Here is a 20,676-nt window from a genome sequence, read left to right as displayed (position 1 = left end):
TGTCATTGGGCCCAATTGCTGGTGTCATTGAGAGGAATGGTGTCCCACCATTGGTGTCATTTAGCCCTTTCTCTGGTCTCTCTGGGGGGGATGGGATTATGCCTCACTGCTGATCTTAAGGCAAGTTCACACTATAGAAACACAGTCCAGATGTGTTCTGGATGCATTTCTGCATGAGCGTTTGTAAAGCTTTCCAGTGCATTTTCACCTCTTTTTCTTTTTTGGTGAGTTCCGGTGTGTTTTTGGTGTGTTTTACTGCATTCCAGTACAGTTCAGTGCAGAAAAAATGCAGCATGTTCTACTTTTTTTCTGGAACTGCAACGCATTGATGTGAACTATGCCATTAAAAACCACATAACCTACTATCCACGTGTTTCTGATGCAGAAAAAAAGGCAATGGACTGCATGTGATGTGAACCTGCCCTGAAGCAGGGTAATCTAAGGCTTCAGTTCTCTATGATGGCTGTCAGCCAATGCTAATTTATAGTCTGTGTGTTGTTCAGTTTTCCTCTAAGTTAAGCCTGGCTGTTGGTTCTCCTTTCTGTCAGTAGGTGGCACGGTCACCTCTGGTATTAGCAAGAGATCACCAGTGGGTCTGGATTATGAATACGCATATCATTTCCCAGCCCATGTGTAGGAGTTTCCTGTGCCAGTGGCGCATTATGGTAAAGGTTACGAATATTCTAGGCTGGCTGATGCAAGCTTTCTTCTCCCCAGGCTCTGGCCTGGGGATGGTGCATGTGCTGGAGCTGCTTCTTCAGGTTCATCTGCCTAAAGGTTTGCCACTCTACCATACAGGCCCAATTGGTCTGCGTCTATGGTGGTTCTTCTGGAAGGTTCTCCTCTTTCCACAGAGAAATGCTGGAGCTGTGTCAGAGTGACCATCGGGTTCTTGGCTACCTCCCAGAACAAGCCCCTTCTCCCCCCGATCGCTCAGTTTGGCCAGGGCGGCCCGCTCTAGGAAGAGTCCTGATGGTTCCAAACTTTCATTTACAGATTATGGAGGCCACTGTGCTCATTGGGACCTTCAATGCTGCAGACATTTTTCTGTACTCTTCCCCAGATCTGTGCCTCGATGCAATCTTGTCACAGAGGTCTACAGACAATTTCTTGGACTTCATGGCTTGGTTTGTGCTCTGACATGCACTGTTAACTGTGGGACCTTATATAGACAGGTGTGTGCCTTTCCATATCCTATCAAATCAACTGAACTTACCACAGGTGGACTCCAATCAAGTTGTAGAAACCTCTCAAGGCTGATCAGTGGAAACAGGATTCACTTGAGCTCAATTTTGAGTGTCATGGCAAAGGCTGTGATTACTTATGTACATGTGATTTTTTTCGGTTTTTATTTTTAATAAATTTGCAAAGATTTCAAACAAACTTCTTTCATGTTTTCATTATGGGGTATTGTTTATAGAATTTTGAGGAACATTACGAATTTATTCCAATTTGGAATAAGGCTGTAACATAACAAAATGTGGAAAAAGTGAAGCGCTGTGAATACTTTCCGGATGCACTGTATATAAGAACCCTTCAGGAAACACAAAATTTACATCTAAAAAGTGAAGCACTGTGAATACTTTCACTGCACTATATATATATATATTTATTTTGAAAAAAGGGGTGTACAAGCCAAAGTATTTAGTACAGTATATACCATTCAAACACCAGATGTGCAAACATTGTGATTAGTGGAACATGCATAACACAGTACTGAAGAGTTCTCATGGCATGCGTTTGCACCTGTAATTGACCACGTCATTCAGAATACATTTTCAGCCAACCAAATGGGGTATTTTAACTGTAGGTGGAGCTCAAAGAGCTGAATGAGCCCTTGGGTTCTTAGATGTCTTGGAGACTCCAATAGAAATATACACTGCTCAAAAAAATGTAAAAGGAACACTTTTGAAAACACTTCAGATCTCAATGAGAAAAAATAGCATGCTGGTTATCTGTACTGATATGGACTGGGTAATGTGTTAGGAACGAAAGGATGCCACATCATTTGATGGAAATGAAAATTATCAACCTAAAGAGGGCTGAATTCAAAGTCACTCCAAAAATGAAAGTGAAAAATGATGCAGCAGGCTAGTCCATTTTCCCGGAAAGTCATTGCAACAACTAAAAATGGTACTCAGTAGTTTGTATGGCCCCCACGGGCTTGCATGCATTCCTAACAATGTTGGGGCATGCTCCTAATGAGATAACGAATGGTGTCCTGGGGTACTTCCTTCCAGATCTGGACCAGAGCATCAATGAGCTCCTGAATAACCTGGTGGCGTTGGATGAATCGAAACAATGTCCCAGAGGTGTTCTATTGGATTTAGGTCAGACGAGCGTGGGGGCCATTCAGTGGTATCGATTCCTTCATTCTCCAGGAACTGGCTGCATACTCTCACCACATGAGCCTGGGCATTGCCGTGCATCAGGAGGAACCCAGGACCCACTGCACCAGCATAGGGTCTGACAATGGGTCCAAGGATTTCATCCTGATACCTAATAGCAGTCAGGGCGCCATTGTCTAGCCTTTAGAGGTCTGTGCGTCCCTCCATGGATGCCTCCCCAGACCATCACTGGCCCACCACCGAACTGATCATGCTGAAGGATGTTACAGGCAGCATTAACAATCTCCAGACCCTTTCACGTATGTCACATGTGCTAAGGCTCTCACCTGTAAAAAGTACCCTGTCTGCCAGAGGCAGACCTGCCAATTCTAGTATTCAATGTCAAATGCCAAACAAGCTCCACGGAGCCGGGTAGTGAGCACAGGGCCCACTAAAGGATGTTGGGCTCTCAGGGCACCCTCATGAAGTCGGTTTCTGATTGTTAGGTCAAAGAAATTCACACCAGTGGCCTGCTGGAGGTCATTGTGTAGGACTCATCCTGTTCCTCTTTGAACAAAGGAGCAAAGACTGGTCCTGCTGATGTGTTAAAGACCTTCTACAGCCCTGTCCAGCTCTCCTAGAGTATCTGCCTGTCTCCTGGAATCTCCTCCATGCTGTTGAGACTGTACTGGGAGACACAGCAAACCTTCTGGCAATGGCACGTATTGATGTGCCATACTGGAGGAGTTGGATTGCCTGTGCAACCTCTATAGAGTTCAGGTATTGCCTCATGGTACCAGTAGTGACACTGACCCTAGCCAAATGCAAAACTAGTGAAAAACAGTCAGAAAAGTGGAGTAGGGGAAAAAAGGTCAGTGGCCCCAACCTGTAAAACCATTCCTGTTTTGGAGGTTGTCTCATTGTTGCCCATCTAGTGCACCTGTTAATTTCATTAACACCAAAGCAGCTGAAACTAACAACCCCCTCTGCTACTAAACTGACCAGATCAATATCCAAGAATCTTAATTGACTTGATGCTATAGTCTGATTAAAAAGTGTTCTTTTAATTGTTTTGAGCAGTGTATTATTCTCAGAATTTCCAAATTACATAGTAGGTGAGGTTGAATAAAGACAATAGTCCATCCAGTTCAACCTGTGTAGGTGTGTGTGGCTGTAATCATCTCACATAGCCCTGAATGTTCTGATCCTTGAGATGTACGTCTAAGAGTCTTTTGAAAGCCATCATACTACCCGCAGAAACCACCTCTTGTGGTAGAGAATTCCACAATCTTGTAGCCCTAACAGTAAAGAAGCCCCCACGTTGCCTGAGGTTAAAATGCTTCTCCTCTAATCGCATTGTATGGCCTCGAGTCCTCATGCAATCCCTTCGACTGAACAGCTTTTTTTCTAAGCTGAGATCCCCATTGAGATATTTAAAAATTGCTATCATGTCCCCCCTCAGGCATCTCTTCTCCAGGGAGAATAAATCAAGCGATGGCAGACGTTCTTCATAATTAAGGTCCTCCAATCCCCTAATTAGTTTAGTTGCCCTTCTCTGGACTCTCTCCAGCTCCAACACATCCCTCCTGAGGACTGGCGACCAGAACTGGACAGAATACTCCAGATGCGGTCGGACCAGAGTTTTATAAAGTGAAAGGCTTATAGACTTATCTCTGGAATACATACCTTTCTTTATGCATTCTAATATTCTGCTGGCTTTGGCAGCTGCCGCTTGACATTGCATGCTATTGCCTAGTCTATCCTCTACCAAGACTCCCAGATCCTTCTCCATTTTTGATTCCCCCAAGGGTTCCCCTCCTAATGTGTATTGTGCTTTTATGTTTCTAGTCCCCAAGTGCAAAACCTTACACTTCTCCATGTTAAACCTCATTTGCCAAGTCGTTGCCCACTCCGTTATTTTGTCCAGGTCATCCTGTAGGATATCTGCTTCATGCTGTGCAGTTATTGCTCTGCCCAATTTAGTGTCATCTGCAAAAACTGATATAGAACTACTGATCCCGTCCTCAATGCTGTTTATGAATAAATTGAACAAGGTTGGTCCCAGGACTGAGCCTTGGGGCACCCCGCTTGCCACCTCAGACCAGTCTGAGTATGCGCTGTTTATTACCACCCTTTGGACATGCACTTTTAGCCAGTTCCGTATCCAAGAGCAAACCCTGCTGTCAATACCTGCAGACCTTATTTTATAAATGAAGCGCTTGTGGGGAACTGTATCAAACGCCTTAGCGAAATCCAAGTACACCACATCCACTGGTCTGCCCCTATCTAGCTCACAGCTCACCTCCTCGTATAATGTTAAGAGATTGGTTTGACAAGAACGCCCATTTGTAAACCCGTGCTGGTTACTGCTGATGATGTTGTCTTTAGCAAACTCTACGATATAGTCCCTCATCATCCCCTCCAGAAGTTTACATACTATCGATGTCAAACTGACAGGCCTATAATTTCCCAGTATATGCCTCTGACCCTTTTTGAATATCTGAATCACGTTTGCTTTCCTCCACTCCCCTGGTACATCACCTGTCTTAATACTGTCAGCAAAGATCAGGAACAGTGGTCTAGATATAACCTTACTGAGTTCCTTGAGTACTCTCGGATGTACGCCATCCGGGCCTGGTGATTTGTTTGTGTTACGTTTATACAGCCTTTCCCTGATTTCACCCTCTGTAAGCCATAGTGGCAAGTCCTGTGTATTACTACTAACCAAACAGTCATGGTCAGTGTACCCCTCCGTTTCCTGTGTAAATACTGATGAGAAAAAAGCATTCAGCACGGTTGCTTTTTCAGTATCCTCTGTAACCATCCTCCCATCATCGTTGATTATGTGTGCAATATGCTCTGCCCTAGTTTTTTTGCTGTTGATATGTTTAAAGAATTTCTTTGTTTTTTTTTTTTACTATCCTCCGCTATTTGTCTCTCAAAGTTTATTTTAGCCATCTTGATTTCGTGTTTACTTTTCTTATTTGCCTCCTTGTATTGGTCGAAAGCCGATACTGTGCTCTCTGATTTATATTTCTTGAAGGCCAATTTTTTCCCCCTAATAAGTTTTTTAACGCTACGGTTTAGCCAGCCAGGTTTGGCTTTGTCTCTTCTAAATTTATTTCTCATAGGAATGCACTGCAAGATGCATTTGCTTAATATGTTCCTAAAGCATTCCCATTTTTCCTCCGTGGTCAGTGATCCCAGGGTTTGGTCCCAGTTTACCCTTTCCATCAATGAGTACAATTTTGGAAAATTTGCCCTTCTGAAGTTTAGGGTTCTTATGTTCCCCACTTGCCGTGTTATATTGTTATTTACACTAAATGTGATCATCCTGTGATCGCTAGAGCCCAGGTAGTCCTGGACTCCAACCTCCGAGATTAGGTCTGGGTCATTAGTGATCAATAGATCCAATAGATCCAGGACTGCGTTTTCCCTAGTCGGAAAGTCCACCAATTGAGACATGTAATTATCCTGTAAGGTTTCCGTGAATAGACGGGCCTTTTGTGAGTGTGTAGCCCCCTCTACCCAGTCAATGTTGGGATAATTGAAGTCCCCCAATATGATGACTCATCCTAGTTTTGCCACTTTACCCAATAGTGCTAAAAATTCCAGCTCTACCTCCTCCCTTGTTTAGGTGGCCTATAGCACACCCCCACAATTACTTTTCCCTTTTCTCCTTCCCTATGGAGTTCTACCCACACGGATTCTAACTCCATACTCATCCCTTCCGTAATGTCACTCCTCTTTATCATCCTTACATTGTTCTTGACGTAGAGACATACCCCTCCCCCTCTTTTTCCCTACCCTGTCCTTCCGGTACACCGATGCGGGAACCTGCAGGGGATTCGCAGGGTTCCTGCATCACATATGTGAGAACTGGCACTCAAAGCACTACACAATGATACAACTGACATCAAGAACAAGCATTAATTTTAAATTTGCCAAAAATATAGTATCAAATAAATATAAACACTAATATACAGCCATCATTGTAAAATAAATCAATTGGAGGGCATCTCACCAAGGAATTCCTAAGTATGATCAATAGCAATCCCAGCAAGCCATTTTGGCTGCTACAGGCCGACCCTACAGATATTAGTGAACCATAGGGAGAGCAAGTTAATTCCAGGACTCTCAAAGTATGAATAAAAGAGATCCTAACCATGAAGTACACTACTGAACACGGAAATGACTTTTTAAATCACCCACCCCAGTTTGGTCTAAAACAAAATTCAAATATGTGGATTGCGGGACTTTAACGATACTCAAAACACAAACATACAGAAAAAATGCTACAATGTATAAAAAATATATAAATTTATTTCATACAAAATATAAAAGCATTATTCAGTTAGATACAATACATAGATGTAAGTATTTACTAAACCTCTGTTTCCAACTGGTTTCGCCGGATCGGCTTCTTCAGGGAAACTGAGACATAAATATAACCAATAAACAAAAATAAATACTATGGAACATTTTTGACACCATATGCAAATCATTGTAGTCATTTACAAATATGACCATCACAAAAACAAAAAAATGGATTTTTGTAAAATCTTACCGTAAAATCCTTTTCTCTTAGCTCATTGACAGACGTAGTCCTCGGTGATACAGCACCTTCGGGTTATGTTGCCTCCACAGGAGTAGGACTAGACAGGAAATGAAAAATGCTCTGGCCACACCCCAGGGGCAGTTCCCGAGGGTATATCCTCTCTCTCTCTGCCACAGCAAATCAGTTATGTCACAAAAGCAGTGCTTAGAGAATTTAACCCAACCCAACTCAAAAACAGAGGGGCGGGTACTACGTCTGTCAATGAGCTAAGAGAAAAGGATTTTACGGTAAGATTTTACAAAAATCCATTTTTCTCTATCGCTCATTGACAGACGTAGTCCTCGGTGATACAGCACCTTCGGGAAGTCCCAGAGCAGTATCACAAATGAGGGGTGGGAGAATGGAAATCAAATCCAAATCTAGAAGGGCCAACCGGTGCCAACTAGAAGTTTACAATGCTCATCCTTAATGATGAGACTCAACAAAAAAATTTTCAAACAGAAAAAAACCCTCGAGGTAGACCACCGGTCTCCTCAAATTGCGGCCTGCAAAACCTTGCGGCCAAATGAGGCATCTGCCGATGCCATCACATCAATTTTATAAAATTTTGCAAAGGTATGTACCGACGACCAGGTGGCCGCTTTACATACCTGGACCACTGACGCCTGATGGCGAAAGGCCCAGGAAGTACTGAGCGCTCGAGTGAAGTGCGCCCTAACAGGGAACGGAGGATTCTGACCCTTAATAGAATAAGCCTGTACCACCGTCTGACTGATCCATGTAGATATGGTCGCGGCAGACACAGGCAACCCCCTTCAAGGGCTATCCGTGATCACAAAAAGTGAGTCCGTCTTACGAAAACCACTTTAGGAAGGAAGGATGGATTCGGAAGAAGAACCACCTTATCCCTATGAACCACCAGATCTGGGGAACGACAGGATAATGCGGCCAGTTCTGACACCCTGCGTACAGAAGTAATGGCCACCAAGAAGGCCACCTTCTGGGAATGTAAGCAAGGGAATCTCCCTAATATCTTCAAAGAGAAGTTTCTGAAGAACCGACCACACTAAATTAAGATACCAGGCGGTAAGGGTGCGCACACTGGCGGAGCCAGATGTCGCACCCCCTGGATGAAATTCCGCACCAAGGAATGATTAGCCAAAGGTTTCTTGAAAGAAGATTGCTAACGCCGAAAACCTGACCCTTGATCGTGCTCAAGGATAGTTTCTGCTCAACCCCTTGTTGCAGACAGACCAAAATTCGGGTCACCGAATAGGTATGTGGGGGAAATCCAATAGATTCACACCATGCAATATAAGACTTCCATGTGCTGGAAGTCGCTTTCCTTGCTTTAACTGGAGGTAGGAATAACTGAAGCTGACACTCCCTTGTCCTTCAGTACCTGGGTCTCAATGGCCAGGCCATTAAGCCAGCGACTGTAAAGCAAGATGGAAGATCGGTCCCTGAGACCGCAAATCCTCCCTGAGAGGAAGTCTCCAAGGAGCGTCCGCGACTAGCCTCGCCAAGTCGGCTTACCAGGCTCGACGAGGTCAATCCGGAATTTCCAGAATAACTGGAATTCCCTCCACCTCTATCCTGCGAAGAAGTTCCCGCAGCAACTTGAGAGGATGGAAGGCATGCCGTAGCTGATACTGCCCCCACGGGGCGATCAGCGTTTCTGCTGCGTCCGCTAGAGGATTGTGGCGCAAGCTACAAACCTCCGCACCTTCCTGTTAGGCCAAGGTGCCAACAGATCCACATCCGGGATGTCCCAATGAAGGGACAGCTAGGGAAAAACCTCTGGGATGAAGAGGCCATATGCGATTGGATCCGAATCGGGCTGCTCTAGAGCTGCTTGATCCAGTAAATCAGACAAAATCTGATCGCTCTCAGTTCCGATACCCTTATTGGTAATCTGGATACTATCGGAAGAAATGACTTCCCCTGGTTGAGCATCGGAGACTTCCTGGTCCGCTCGCTCAACCGGATCCGATTGTCCAGGGAATCGGAATTCCGATTCCATTAAAAAAGAATCTCCTTCAGGAGAATTCGGGTATGAGACTGGGTATACGGTACTGCCTCTAAGAAGGCCACCATCAGTCCCAGCCAATTGACGGACAGCAACATCCGAATCGTTGACTGAACCTTCTGGAGTTTCCCAGCAAGGAGAAACTCTCTTGCCCAGGATGTATCCAACCTTAGGCCCAGATAGTTCAGTCTCCTGGTGGGAACCAGGGATGATCTTTGGGAAAGCGAAAAAATGCTGATGTCCTGCGATGATGGGGATATAAAGATAGGCATCCTATATGTCTATGGACGCCAGGAAATCTCTTTGATGCAGGGAGGCCACCACTGTACGGATGGACTCTATTTCTTCCCAAGTCCAGATTTGGATGCACCTTGCCCTCTTTCCTGGGCATTGTGAATAGGTTCGAATAGAACCCCTGAAACCGTTCAATGTTAGAAGGGAAGAATCGCACCGGTGGAAGTGATCGAAACTCGATCCTGTGTCCTCCAGAAACCGGTGAAGACATCCCCCCCCACCCCAGAGATGGGTAGGGGCGCATCAGGCTATATTCTTCAGGCTTGGCTGAGCCGGACTCTTTGTTTACCCGACCAGCGCCCTTTGAAACCCCTCTAAAGGGGCTTTGGAGGGTTTCGCATTATCGCCCGCCCTCGCGGAACGAACAACTCTATATGAGCAGAAAAGGAAGGTCCTCGTTAGTTACGAGGTCTTTTTATCCTAACAGTCTGTGGCAAGACAGCAGGTGGTACCGTCTATCCTATAAAGAGGAATTCCTCAAACGGATAGCACCTAGCCATGCGTTTGGAAATAACAGGGGTTCGTTTCTAAACGACCCCATTTGGGTAAAGGAAAATCCTTCGCCCTTTTGGTAGGCTAACAAGTACCAAAAAAGGAATCTCAGTTTCAGCTACCTCTGCCGGTGTAACCTCAAGACTAAAGGTTTCCCGGATGGACACAACTAGTGCATCCACCACTCTTGTGCTATGGCGGAGGCAGAAAACGTGCTCCTCACTGCTGAGGAGATATTACCTGAGACAACAGCCCCCTAAGAGGGACCTGCAACTGCATTGACCAGTTCCGAATCCGTATCTGAAGTATCTGATAAACAATAGGGGTAGGCGGGGGTCGCTTCTTGATCCCTGTCCCTGACAGGCCACCTCCACCTGGGATACCAAAGACTCCAAAACTGCAGATAATGCATTAAAAACAAGTGGGGTACTGGAGGGTCCTGCGGCCACCTTGAGGGGATCAGGTGGGGATACCTATGCGGCAGGGTCAATGATTATACAAGACACTTGCCAGCGACAAAAAATGACAAAGTAAAAAAAAAACTTTTTTTTTTTTTTTTTTTTTTTGTCCCCCAGTCGCAACAGCGCCCCTCAGTGTTACCTGCCTTTTTGGACCCCACAGAGAGAGAGACAGACCCCAAGGCTCATCCCTGATGCACAGAAGTTTTCATCAGCTTGCTCAGTGCTTGTCTTGTTACAGACAGGAAGTCTTTGGCCCTATTTCCTGGGTAAAAGAGGCGGCTCCGCCCCTTAACACGCCTGCCGGCTCCTCCCCCTGGCTCCATGAGGTGTTTGAGTCACCTCAAACATGGCCGCCCCCATGCTGGAGACACGAGGCTACACCAAAATGGCGGCCTCGTGCGATCTACATGTCTGCAGAAGGATCTCGGCCTCACAACCCTCCACCCTCATGGTGGTCAGCGTGGTCGGCGGTACCGGACCCTGGCGGGCCGTATGCGGTCCCTGGCCGTCGGGAGGCATCTGCTTAGCTGGAGGAATGATCTGGAATGCAGTATACATGTATAGACATCGCCCTGTGGCTACTGACAGGTAGGATACCTTATACTATCACAGTAAAGTTCTAGTACTGCCACTGACTACAATCATTTACACATTTTTACAATTAGATTGTCAGCTCCCAAACCAAGCCTCCTGGCTTCTTGTACACAAAAATCACACTCAATTAGGGGGATCTGTGACATGTTATAGGATAGAGGGGAACCCATCCTTACCATTACAGAGAGGGGCCCGCGTTCACCACAAGACCCGTCAGGGGGAAAGGGGGAACATACTACTCACCATACCGGAACCAGGCGGGCGCCAACTCCTGACAGTACCCCTCTCCACCGAGGTAGGAGGGCTGTCGACCAATACGGGCGCCGTGACTCATGGTCTTTGGCGTTTCAGCGAGACGTTTAACTCGCAGGGTCAGTCCCCGTCCAGTGGGACTATGTCGCGGCCGACCCAGCGCGGAGCTATGGCCTGCACGCGCTCGTAGGCTGAACTGGGGTGACCACTGGATCTCAACATCCAGCCCGTCGCCCAGTTCAGCTTTCTTGCTTGAAGATCTCACAGGAACACTGGAGAAAAAAAGCTGTCTTAAAAAAATCCTGCCAGGACCGAAGATCCCAGCAAGGTATCTAGGTCCTTACTCCTGACTAGACAGAAAAAAACTGATTTGCTGTGGCAGAGAGAGAGAGGATATACCCTCGGGGACTGCCCCTGGGGTGTGGCCAGAGCATTTTTCATTTCCTGTCTAGTCCTACTCCTGTGGAGGCAACATAACCCGAAGGTGCTGTATCACCGAGGACTACGTCTGTCAATGAGCGATAGAGAAAAGATAATTGTGTCATATTGCAGAAAATCCAAACCAGCCAGGCAATGACAAAATAGAGGGATGCCATATCTGTAGCATGGAACTCCATTGGCATTATTCCCTTATTAACATCTACCTTATCTGGGGGATCCCTTTGACAAATGAAAAGGCATGATGGAATGATGAGGCGCTCTAGGTGACTTGGTTATATTATGAATACATGTAAGTATGTGATACAGATTTAATTGGGTTTCACATGAGTATGTAGTGTAAATTCAGGCATGATGCCTTTACATGGTGTATCTGAGTATCTATTTTTGACAGGTTTTTAGAATTTTTTCTGTCTTCTGTGGGCTGAATATCCCCTCTGCGGGTGACCCTCTGTGGTGAAGTATTTTCCGCCATTCTTGGCTAATTTGGGGTCCTTTTGATTGAACTCCAATACACCTCTTCTCAGCCAATGGAGTTCCATGCCACAGGTATGATACAATATGATACAATTTTCTTCTTGTGCTTTTGTGATGGTGATATATGTAAATGATTACAATGATTTGCAAATGGTGTCAAAAATGTTCCATAGTATTTATTATTATTTCTTTTTATATTTATGTCTCCATTTCCCTGAAGAAGCCGATCCGGCGAAACTGGTTGGACACAGAAGTTTAGTAAACACTTACATCTATGCATTGTATTTAACTGGATAATGCTTTTATATTTTGTATGAAATAAATGTATATATTTTTATACATGGTAGCATTTTTTCTGTATGTTTGTGTTTTGAGTACCGTTAAAGTCCCACAATCCACATACTGGAATATACCCTTGATTCCCAGGTTTATCAGTACTATTTCAATATTCCTTAAAACATGTTCACAAACCCACAATAAAAGAAAAACACCATCCACGAAAAAAAGTTTTAAAAGGTTTATTTTAATTATAATTCTTGTATAACCAAGCAGTTCATTAAAGAGAATGCACAGAAAAGTCATTCCAGCACTTCAGAATGTTAGATAATGTCCTCACGTCCCATGTCCAAGTCAACAAGGGGCAGAGGTATCAGCTTCTAAAGTAACAGAAAAAAAAAAACTATTTACATTAATAATATGCTTGTGACACTAAGGGGGTCTAGATGTCTCCTAGTTCTCTTCAGCTACGTGGAATTCTACAGTACACAATGGTAGTGAAAAGCATACGTTGTACTGAAATGAGATGGACTGAGCCAAGATGGATTCTGGGGCATGCAAAAACATTAAAAAAACGCAGAGGAAATAAAAAACAAAGCAACAAAATACAAACAGAAAGAAAATAATAGTTTAATAAAATGGATGAAATCGGCTTTGTGCACACAAGCAGTCTATTAATCCTCCGCCTCCTGTTAATTGATATCTTCTGCTAAACACAAAAAGGTTTTTGACACCTCTGGGGTCATTAAAAAGAGTCCTATTAAGGCAAGAACCCACCACCTACTGAAACTCACCTTTGCTGTGCTCCCCCGACTGTAACATTGGAGCCCTCATTAAATTCCCAGTGCTTCTGGGTATGGAGGAGCACGTGACCACCTCCCTCTCAATATACAGTAAATAGGGCTGAGCGGCCGATGGCCAGGGTCAGACATTGTCACACTAAGAGTAGGAAGTAAACCCTGTATAAGCTCAGACACTGAGCATACATAGAGTTCCAGCTCTAATAAAGAAATGGAATAGTGTGGGAGAAGGCAACCATCATTGGGTGGAGAAATGGTTTTTCAAGAGAAACTTTCACTTTACCTTGAATGGGCAAAAAATCTCTCAAATGTGGTAATTCATAGAGGTGTATACCAAAAATGCTAGAGTAAAAAGGCTAAAAATGTAAAAAAATTAGGAAACATTTCAGTTCAGACCCAAACGTAGCCATATTAACAAAGTCATGCAAGTTCTGCCCCACCTCTTTAAGGGACCGAAATTTAGGCCTGCACTACCAACCTGGGGCCATTTAGGAGTTATTCAGAAAGCAATGCAAAAGCCTATTTTATCGTAGACATCAGTGATTCCAGTAATGTCAACTAAATTCTCCAGTTTAGCAAGAGAAGGATAAGAATATGATTCTACCTGTGTACACAAACCTTTAAACTTTTGGGAAGCTATTAAAAAGGCACTTTGAGAATAGGGATCAAATTCTACGTAGACAAACGGACAATGCACTTTTTTTTGTTTAAATTTGTCAGTTTAGGAAAAACAATAAAAAAAAAAAAAAAAAATTAATACCAAAAAAGTTCAACTCACAGCTTTTTGTGTAGAAATACATTACAAAACGAAGAGAGTAAAGAAGGTAAAAGCAGGTTATAATGCAAAACAAAAAAAAAAAAAGTATTCTTTTTACAGCCTCATAAAAATTAAAAAAAGCAGCGCCTAAGCAAAAATGTCAGTTGGTGTATAAGCATCAATGCATAGCCTTTTGTTTTTTTCAAAAATGTCTACATTATGATACTGAATATCAATTCCGCTGTACAATGCTGAGGTACAGTAAACACTGTTATACTATTGGTTTTCAGAACTACAAACTTGTCACATGCTCCCCATTCTCGGGAGGTTAGTGGTCAGAACCTATCAAGAGAAAAAAAGTCCCGTATTCTTCAAATCTTTAGCCACTTGTTAAAAAAAAAAAAAAGAAGGGATTTTTGTACTTACCGTGAAATCTATTTTTGTCTGAATTCGTTTACGGACACAGCGCTCCATAAATCATAACTACTGGGTTATATTGCCTCCTCCAGGAGTAGGACTAGGCAGAACAAAAACACCTGGCTACGCCCATGGGCTGTCCTCAGCTGGTATATAACCCCCCTCTGCTCTAGGTAATCAGTTTAGTAGCAAGCAGTATTAGAAATATCAGAACTCCATAGAGGGGTGGGTGCTCTGCCGATGAACTCTTGATTTTTTGGTAAGTACAAAAATCCCATTTTCTCTTTCGGTTATCGATGGACACAGCGCTCCATTAATCATAATTACTGGGACGTCCAAAAGCAGTCCAAAAGAAAAATGAGGGGTGGAGAAAATAACCCAAAGCTAAATATAAGAGCCCTTAACCAGGACACGGGAGCCTTAAACGGGTCATAGGAGCCCCATCTGAAAAATAAAAGTTTAAAGAAAAACAGCCCTCTTAAACAGCAGCCAGCAAAACTTTGAAGCCAAAAGAAGCATTCGCAGATGCCAAAGTATCTACCTTATAGAATTTTGTGAAGGTATGCACCAACGACCAAGTGGCCGCCTTGAAAACTTGCGATATTTGTGCCTGATGACGGAAGGCCCACAAAGTACTCAGCACCTGAGTAGAATGTGCCGTGACAGGGAAAGGTGGAACCTGACCTGTAACGGAATGGGCCTGAGTCACAGTCTGCCTAATTCAGCTGGAGATGGTAGCCGAATAAGCGGCCAGCCCTTTCCTTGGTCTGTCCATAACAACAAAAAGCGAGTCTGACCTTCTAAAAGGACCCAGTAGCTGCCAGATACACCCGAATCACACGAACCACATCCAATGTATGTAAAGCAAATTCCCTGGGATTAGCCATTTTGGGACACAAGGAAGGCAACACAATGTACTCATTCAAATGGAAGTTAGAGACAACTTTGGGCAGGAACGATGGACAGGGAAAATGAACCACTTTATCCCTATGGACCACTAAATAGGAACTGAGACATGATAATGCCACCAATTCCAATACCCTGCAGGCCGAGGTAATTGCCACTAAGAATGTAACCTTCTGGGTTAACTTAGGCAAGGGAATCTTCCAAATATTCTCAAATGGAGGTTTCTGGAGAACCGAAATACTAAGTTTAAATACCATGGCGGCAAGAGACAGTACAGGTGGAGCCACATGTCGAACCCCCTGAATGAAGGTATGAACTAAAGAAAGCATGGCTAGGAGTCGCTGAAAGACAATTGTCAGGACAGACATCTGGTCCTTGATGGTACTCAAGGCTAACTTCTGATCAACGCCCTGTCAAAGAAAGGTTAAGATTCGAGCCACAGAAAAGGATCGAGAATGAGCGCCAATCGACTCACACTAAGAAATGTACGCTTTCCACGTATGATGGTATATTTTGCTGGAGGACGACTTCTTCGCCTTCACCACAGAAGGGATTACTGATCCAGACCTCTATCCCTCAGTACCTGGCTTTCAATAGCTAAGCCATTAAAACCAGCGACGGTAAAGCAGGATGGTAGAACAGCCCTTGGGACAACTGGTCTTCTCTGAGAGAAAGCCCCCAAGGGATGTTTATGGCCACCACACTGATTGGAAGATCCTCTCCCTTGATTCCTCGCAGGAATTGCGAAGGAAGCCTGAGCCGAGGATGATACTGGCCTTACCGTGGCCCTTGGACACCTGCGGCTTCTGCTATAGGAACCCATGATCTAGCCAGGAACCTCGGTATCCTCCTGTGAAGCCGAACCTGCTAAAGAAGCTGCAAGTAGGACTGCGCAAACAACTGTCTTGAAGGTGGATACCATCAGACTCAGAACCTGTATGCAAAATAGAGAGAACTATCTGTGTGACAGCAGCCGGTGAATCACAGCCTGTGGTTCCTGAAATTGTCCAGAGGAAGGACCATCCTAGTCAGAATTAGAATCAGACCTAGGTAAATCAGACAGGGATAGGGGGGACTTTAGGTAATTCGGACATCACCTGAACCTTTGCAGGAATTAAATCCGCACAAGGAAATTCAGGACCTAAAAAAACAGAAAAGGAGAAGCTTTGTCCCCCTTTCTGGGTACCCACAAAAGAATCATTTTGTGGATCCCCTTGACGCTCATGAAGGAGTTTTGCGAGGCCGAAAACCAACAAAGATGTCCCCCCACCCCAATAATGGGTGAGGGCAGACATTCATGCTGAAGGGGTCTTGTCTGCGGGTCTGGAGAAGCTAGCTCTAGGCTTACCAGACCAAGGATGCTTGAAAACTTCAGAGGAAGGTTTGAAAGATCTATTTCCCTTATTCGCAATCCCAGAAGCACAAAATCATTTTTTATGTGCTGAGAAGGAGGGCCACCGTCTGCGACGAGGCTCCTTCCCTTTCCTAGACTATGCACTATACCCACACTGCAAACAGTAGGGCATGCACCTAGGGGTCTCCTACACTGGGACCCCTCCAGACTACCAGGGCAGAAAGTACACTATCCCAAGACCCTTACAGAGTGGGGATAGCAGGGGAGACCTCAGGGGTCTCCACTGCATCCTCTGCCCTGGGACCCCCCACCAGACTCCAGGTCCAGACAGGGGGGAAAGGGAGTTGGGAAAGCCCAGCTAACTGAGGGATTTTAAGGTTTTGGGGATGGAACCTGCAGAAAGGTCTGATCGTCCCTGGAGTTTACCCATGTCCACAGCAAAAAAATGGCAAAAGGGGAGAGGGGGGACTGTACTTACTCTTCCATGGTGCGGGTTAAACTCCAAACAGAATCCTCACCATTGAAGTAGGGGAGCTGTTGGCCAAGGGACCGCTGTGACTCAGACCCACGCCCGATCGTATGTGACCCTGCGAAACACTTAACTCGCGGGCCAGCCTCTGCCTGTGAGGCTATGTCGCAGCCGACCTAATGCGTAGCTGTGATCTGCACGCGCTCGCTGGCTGGGCTGGGGGGACCACTGAATCTAGATTATCCAGCCCATCGCCCAGCTCGGTAGTTGATTGTAGATCTCCCAAGAGAAAAAAAACAAAAAACATATAAGGAAGGAGAAAAAAATTGCTAGGACCAGAGATCCTGCTGGGAACCTAGGTCCTTACTCCTGACTAGACAGATTAAAACTGAGTACCTAGAGCAGAGAGGGGGATATATACCAGCTGAGGACAGCTAATGGGGGTAGCCAGGTGTTTTTTGTTCTGCCTAGTCCTACTCCTGGAGGAGGCAATATAACCCAGTAGTTATGATTTATGGAGCGCTGTGTCCGTCGATGAACAAAAGAGAAAAAAAGATTGAGTTAGTGCTACACTGGGCTGTGGCTTTTTTTCACAAACAGTAACAGGTTCCATAAAATGCACTCCTTTTTTCGAATTAAAAAAAAAAAAAAAAATTTGAAACCATTTAGTCGCTGATCAGTTCTCCTGTCCCAGTCAAACCCTTAACCCTACAAATTAAATATTCCCAAAGAAAGGTATTTGGCAATTTTTTGAGCCCACTTTGTGGTGCGTCAACTCATTTCATGTTGAAAGCCAGAAGCGGTCGTTCCTCCCGCTTTTGCCAAGGACTTTTTTTGTTCTCTCCCTGGTCATCAGAACAATCATCGTTGATGGAGTACTCATGTTCGGGGCTATTTAATGGCACAGGTGAGGAATCTTCAGTTCGTTTAACAGTTTCTTCCTGAAGGCTGGGTAACTGGCCACCGCTCCTTCTTGTCGGTGCCTCGTTGAAAGCCCTGTTATCTTCAGGGCTGCATACAGCTGTGCCATATTCACTACCACTTTGGTCCATATCATCCAAATAAACCAGCTGAGTATAGGCTGGGCTGTCTGACACCTTCGGGTCTTTTTGCTGGTGCTCCATTAGGGTTGGGTGCTGCTGCTGTAGGAAAGCAAACTTTTCTCCTCTTCCTTTTCGCCCAGATTTTGGTTCATTCATGTCAACACCAGAATCTAAACTGGCATCATTGCTGCCATTTTTTCCTGCTCTTTGGAGATCAATGTATGAATGTCTTATGTGTGCATTTGTACGACCATCTAGAGACACAAACCAGGCACGGGGATGGGGCAATGGTCGGCCACCGCCAAGCTCCATCAGAGCTTTCTCTGTCAAGAGCTGTACCTCGCCGTTAAGTTGAGCAATGGCAGCATCATTGAGGGAAGCGGGGATAGAAACCGATTCAGACATCACAGTGTTTTGCCCACTCCACTCTACTCCTTCTCCATCTTGCAAGTGTTGTTGAGATACGGCCTGGGAACTTATTTGCGAGGATGGCTGAGGATGTTGGCTGTGAGATATGGACAGCTCCGCTTGGAGCCGCTCAAGCTCATACTGTTGTTCAGCAGACACAATCAACTGCTGGCTGACAAAAGGGTGTTCTGCTTGAAGCTTCATGTAGTGAGCTGGAATGACCAGGGTAGGCAAGACATTTCGGTAAACACTATCGTTAACTTGATCCACAGAGTTAAAGCATATGAGCTGACCAGGACGAGGAAAGGAGGTTGGCCTTTCAAGGTGATCTACAGACCTTGACATACATTCATTAGGCCGTCGGTCCATGACCTGCTCTGTTTCAGGAGCAGAAGGCACGGGGTGACTTTGTTCCTGAAGGTTTGGCTTACTTCCTGATGAAACATTGGTTGTGGACAGCTGATCTTTATTTTCAAACAAAGGCTGGCAGATAACCGAGTTGTAGCTCCGGCGGTACTCGTCTTTCATAGGAGACTCGTACCCATCTGAGATTTCAGCTGACTTCCTTGATTTTAAAAGGAATTGATCCAGAGATTTGTTGTACACCTGTCTCAAAGTCCTACTTGGAGTCAGGTTGTCGAAAGACATTCGGCTTTTCTCATCCTGCTGGGAAAGCAGCTCTTCTCTTGAGCTAAAATCCCGTGAGGTATTATAGGAAGGCTTGAGCATCGGGGTATGTATATCTGCCTCCCCACTTGAGGATGTCATCTCCATGTGAATAGGGCTAATCAAATTGATGTGGGACATGGAGGTGGCCTGGTCCTTCTTGGAGGAGTCCAAAGCAGAGGAGAGATGAAGCTTACGATGAGGATGGCGAGGCTTTAAACATTTCCTCCTATCAAGACAGAGAGGCGGATCAGATTATAAAACAATAAAAAAAATTATATAAAATTTCGCTGTTTAAAGAAGGATTAACACTAAATACACATCTGAAAGGCAAAGAAGGGAGCTCATTTACCTGAAGTAGGAGTTTTTTGTTTTTTTTTTAGGTATTTTTGCCCATCCAATTCTGAGATTTATACAGTCCAGTCTGGCAAGGCAAAATATTGGTTTTCTTCTGCTGCATTTCAGGAATACTCACAAATCTCTTCCCTACCATCTCACAAGCTCTTTTTTTTCTGTCACTCTGCCCTCCCCTCCTATCACTATTCTTTTTGCACTGCAGCATAACTAATAGGCTGCTTGCACTGCTTCTCCATCCGAATTCTGCTGTACAGAGACTTAAAGAGGCAGATACCAAGCCAAATTGCACTGCATGCATTATAAAATACAGTTAGAGATGTGTTCATATAGTGTGTGCAAAATGTGTGTATTTTATATCTGCCTGGAGTTCAACTTTAAATTATTTTCACTTACTAGTACTGCTCAGTGATAAAGTGGTCTTAGCCTATTAACCAGGCCTGTGCCCCTTATTTGAAATGATTAAAGTTGCAATGAGATGGTTTATAGAGACCTGTGCTCCAATAGGCACCTATTTAGTTCCATATGGCAGCCTCTCTCATCCGGGTGTGCCGTCTGAATTCGTCAGGGGTGTCACAGCAAGCTGGTTGAGCTCCCACCAGACCACCAAGGTCTCTTCTGTTATAAAAACCCTGCCCGTCAGTGTTTTTTTAAAAAAAAAATAAAAAAATGTATATATATATATATATATATATATATATATATATATATATATATATATATATTAATATCCGTTTACCCTCACATCTCAACATCAGAAATGTCTTAATCCAGAATACATTAAAAAAATACTTACAGCTTTCTTATTGTATAAAAATGTGGAAAATGCTGGAATTGAGAACCAGACGTCCAACTCCTTGCTATTTTTTTTTTTTTTTTTTACAATATGGTAGTAGGAAGGTTTAGGACAGGGGTGCTAAACCTTTTAAAGTTTGAGGGCCACGTAGGTGATTTGGTAACCGGTTGCAGGCCACAATTAAATTAAATGGTTCAGAATTTTGATTTTTTTACTTTGAATAGCATATTAAAGATTAAAAACAACAATTAGGATCATCATTTACCATGGGACCAATCCCTGTTGGATGTTTACCCACTGTATAATCATAATCAGAAAAAGAAAGAGTGGATGACACAAGTGTGACTTTGATTACATATTACAAGGACTCTATGAGGTTGATTTACTAAATGAAAATATACTGTGCACTACAAGTGCATTCGCTCTAGATCAGATGAGGAGAAGCTCTGCTGGTTTCTATCATCCAATCATGTACAAGTAAATATGCTGTTTATTTTCCTTGCATGTG

At 44.3% G+C, this 20,676-nt stretch overlaps 1 protein-coding gene and 1 long non-coding RNA gene across 2 annotated transcripts in view; one reads left to right on the top strand and one right to left on the bottom strand.

Annotated features, from left to right (window-relative positions):
* Positions 1-13,153: 13,153 nt before the first annotated feature.
* Positions 13,154-17,554, top strand: LOC309556301. The gene is made up of 3 exons (XR_014225314.1): positions 13,154-13,254; positions 13,325-14,173; positions 17,463-17,554. It is a non-coding gene; the product is annotated as an uncharacterized lncRNA (long non-coding RNA).
* A 123-nt stretch (positions 17,555-17,677) lies between these two features.
* Positions 17,678-20,676, bottom strand: part of FAM171A1 (family with sequence similarity 171 member A1) — a gene marked incomplete at its 3' end in the record, with an annotated part of 223,982 nt that continues 220,983 nt past the window's right edge. Inside the window, exon 8 of the mRNA XM_082258732.1 lies at positions 17,678-19,247. Within this exon, the coding sequence (XP_082114858.1) occupies positions 17,678-19,247 (1,570 nt within the window). The remainder of the gene's footprint in view (positions 19,248-20,676) is intronic.

This window comes from Pelophylax lessonae, assembly GCF_965119305.1.
Source record: "Pelophylax lessonae genome assembly, chromosome: 5".
Taxonomy (NCBI): domain Eukaryota; kingdom Metazoa; phylum Chordata; class Amphibia; order Anura; family Ranidae; genus Pelophylax; species Pelophylax lessonae.
This window is presented reverse-complemented; position numbering and strand designations above follow the sequence as displayed.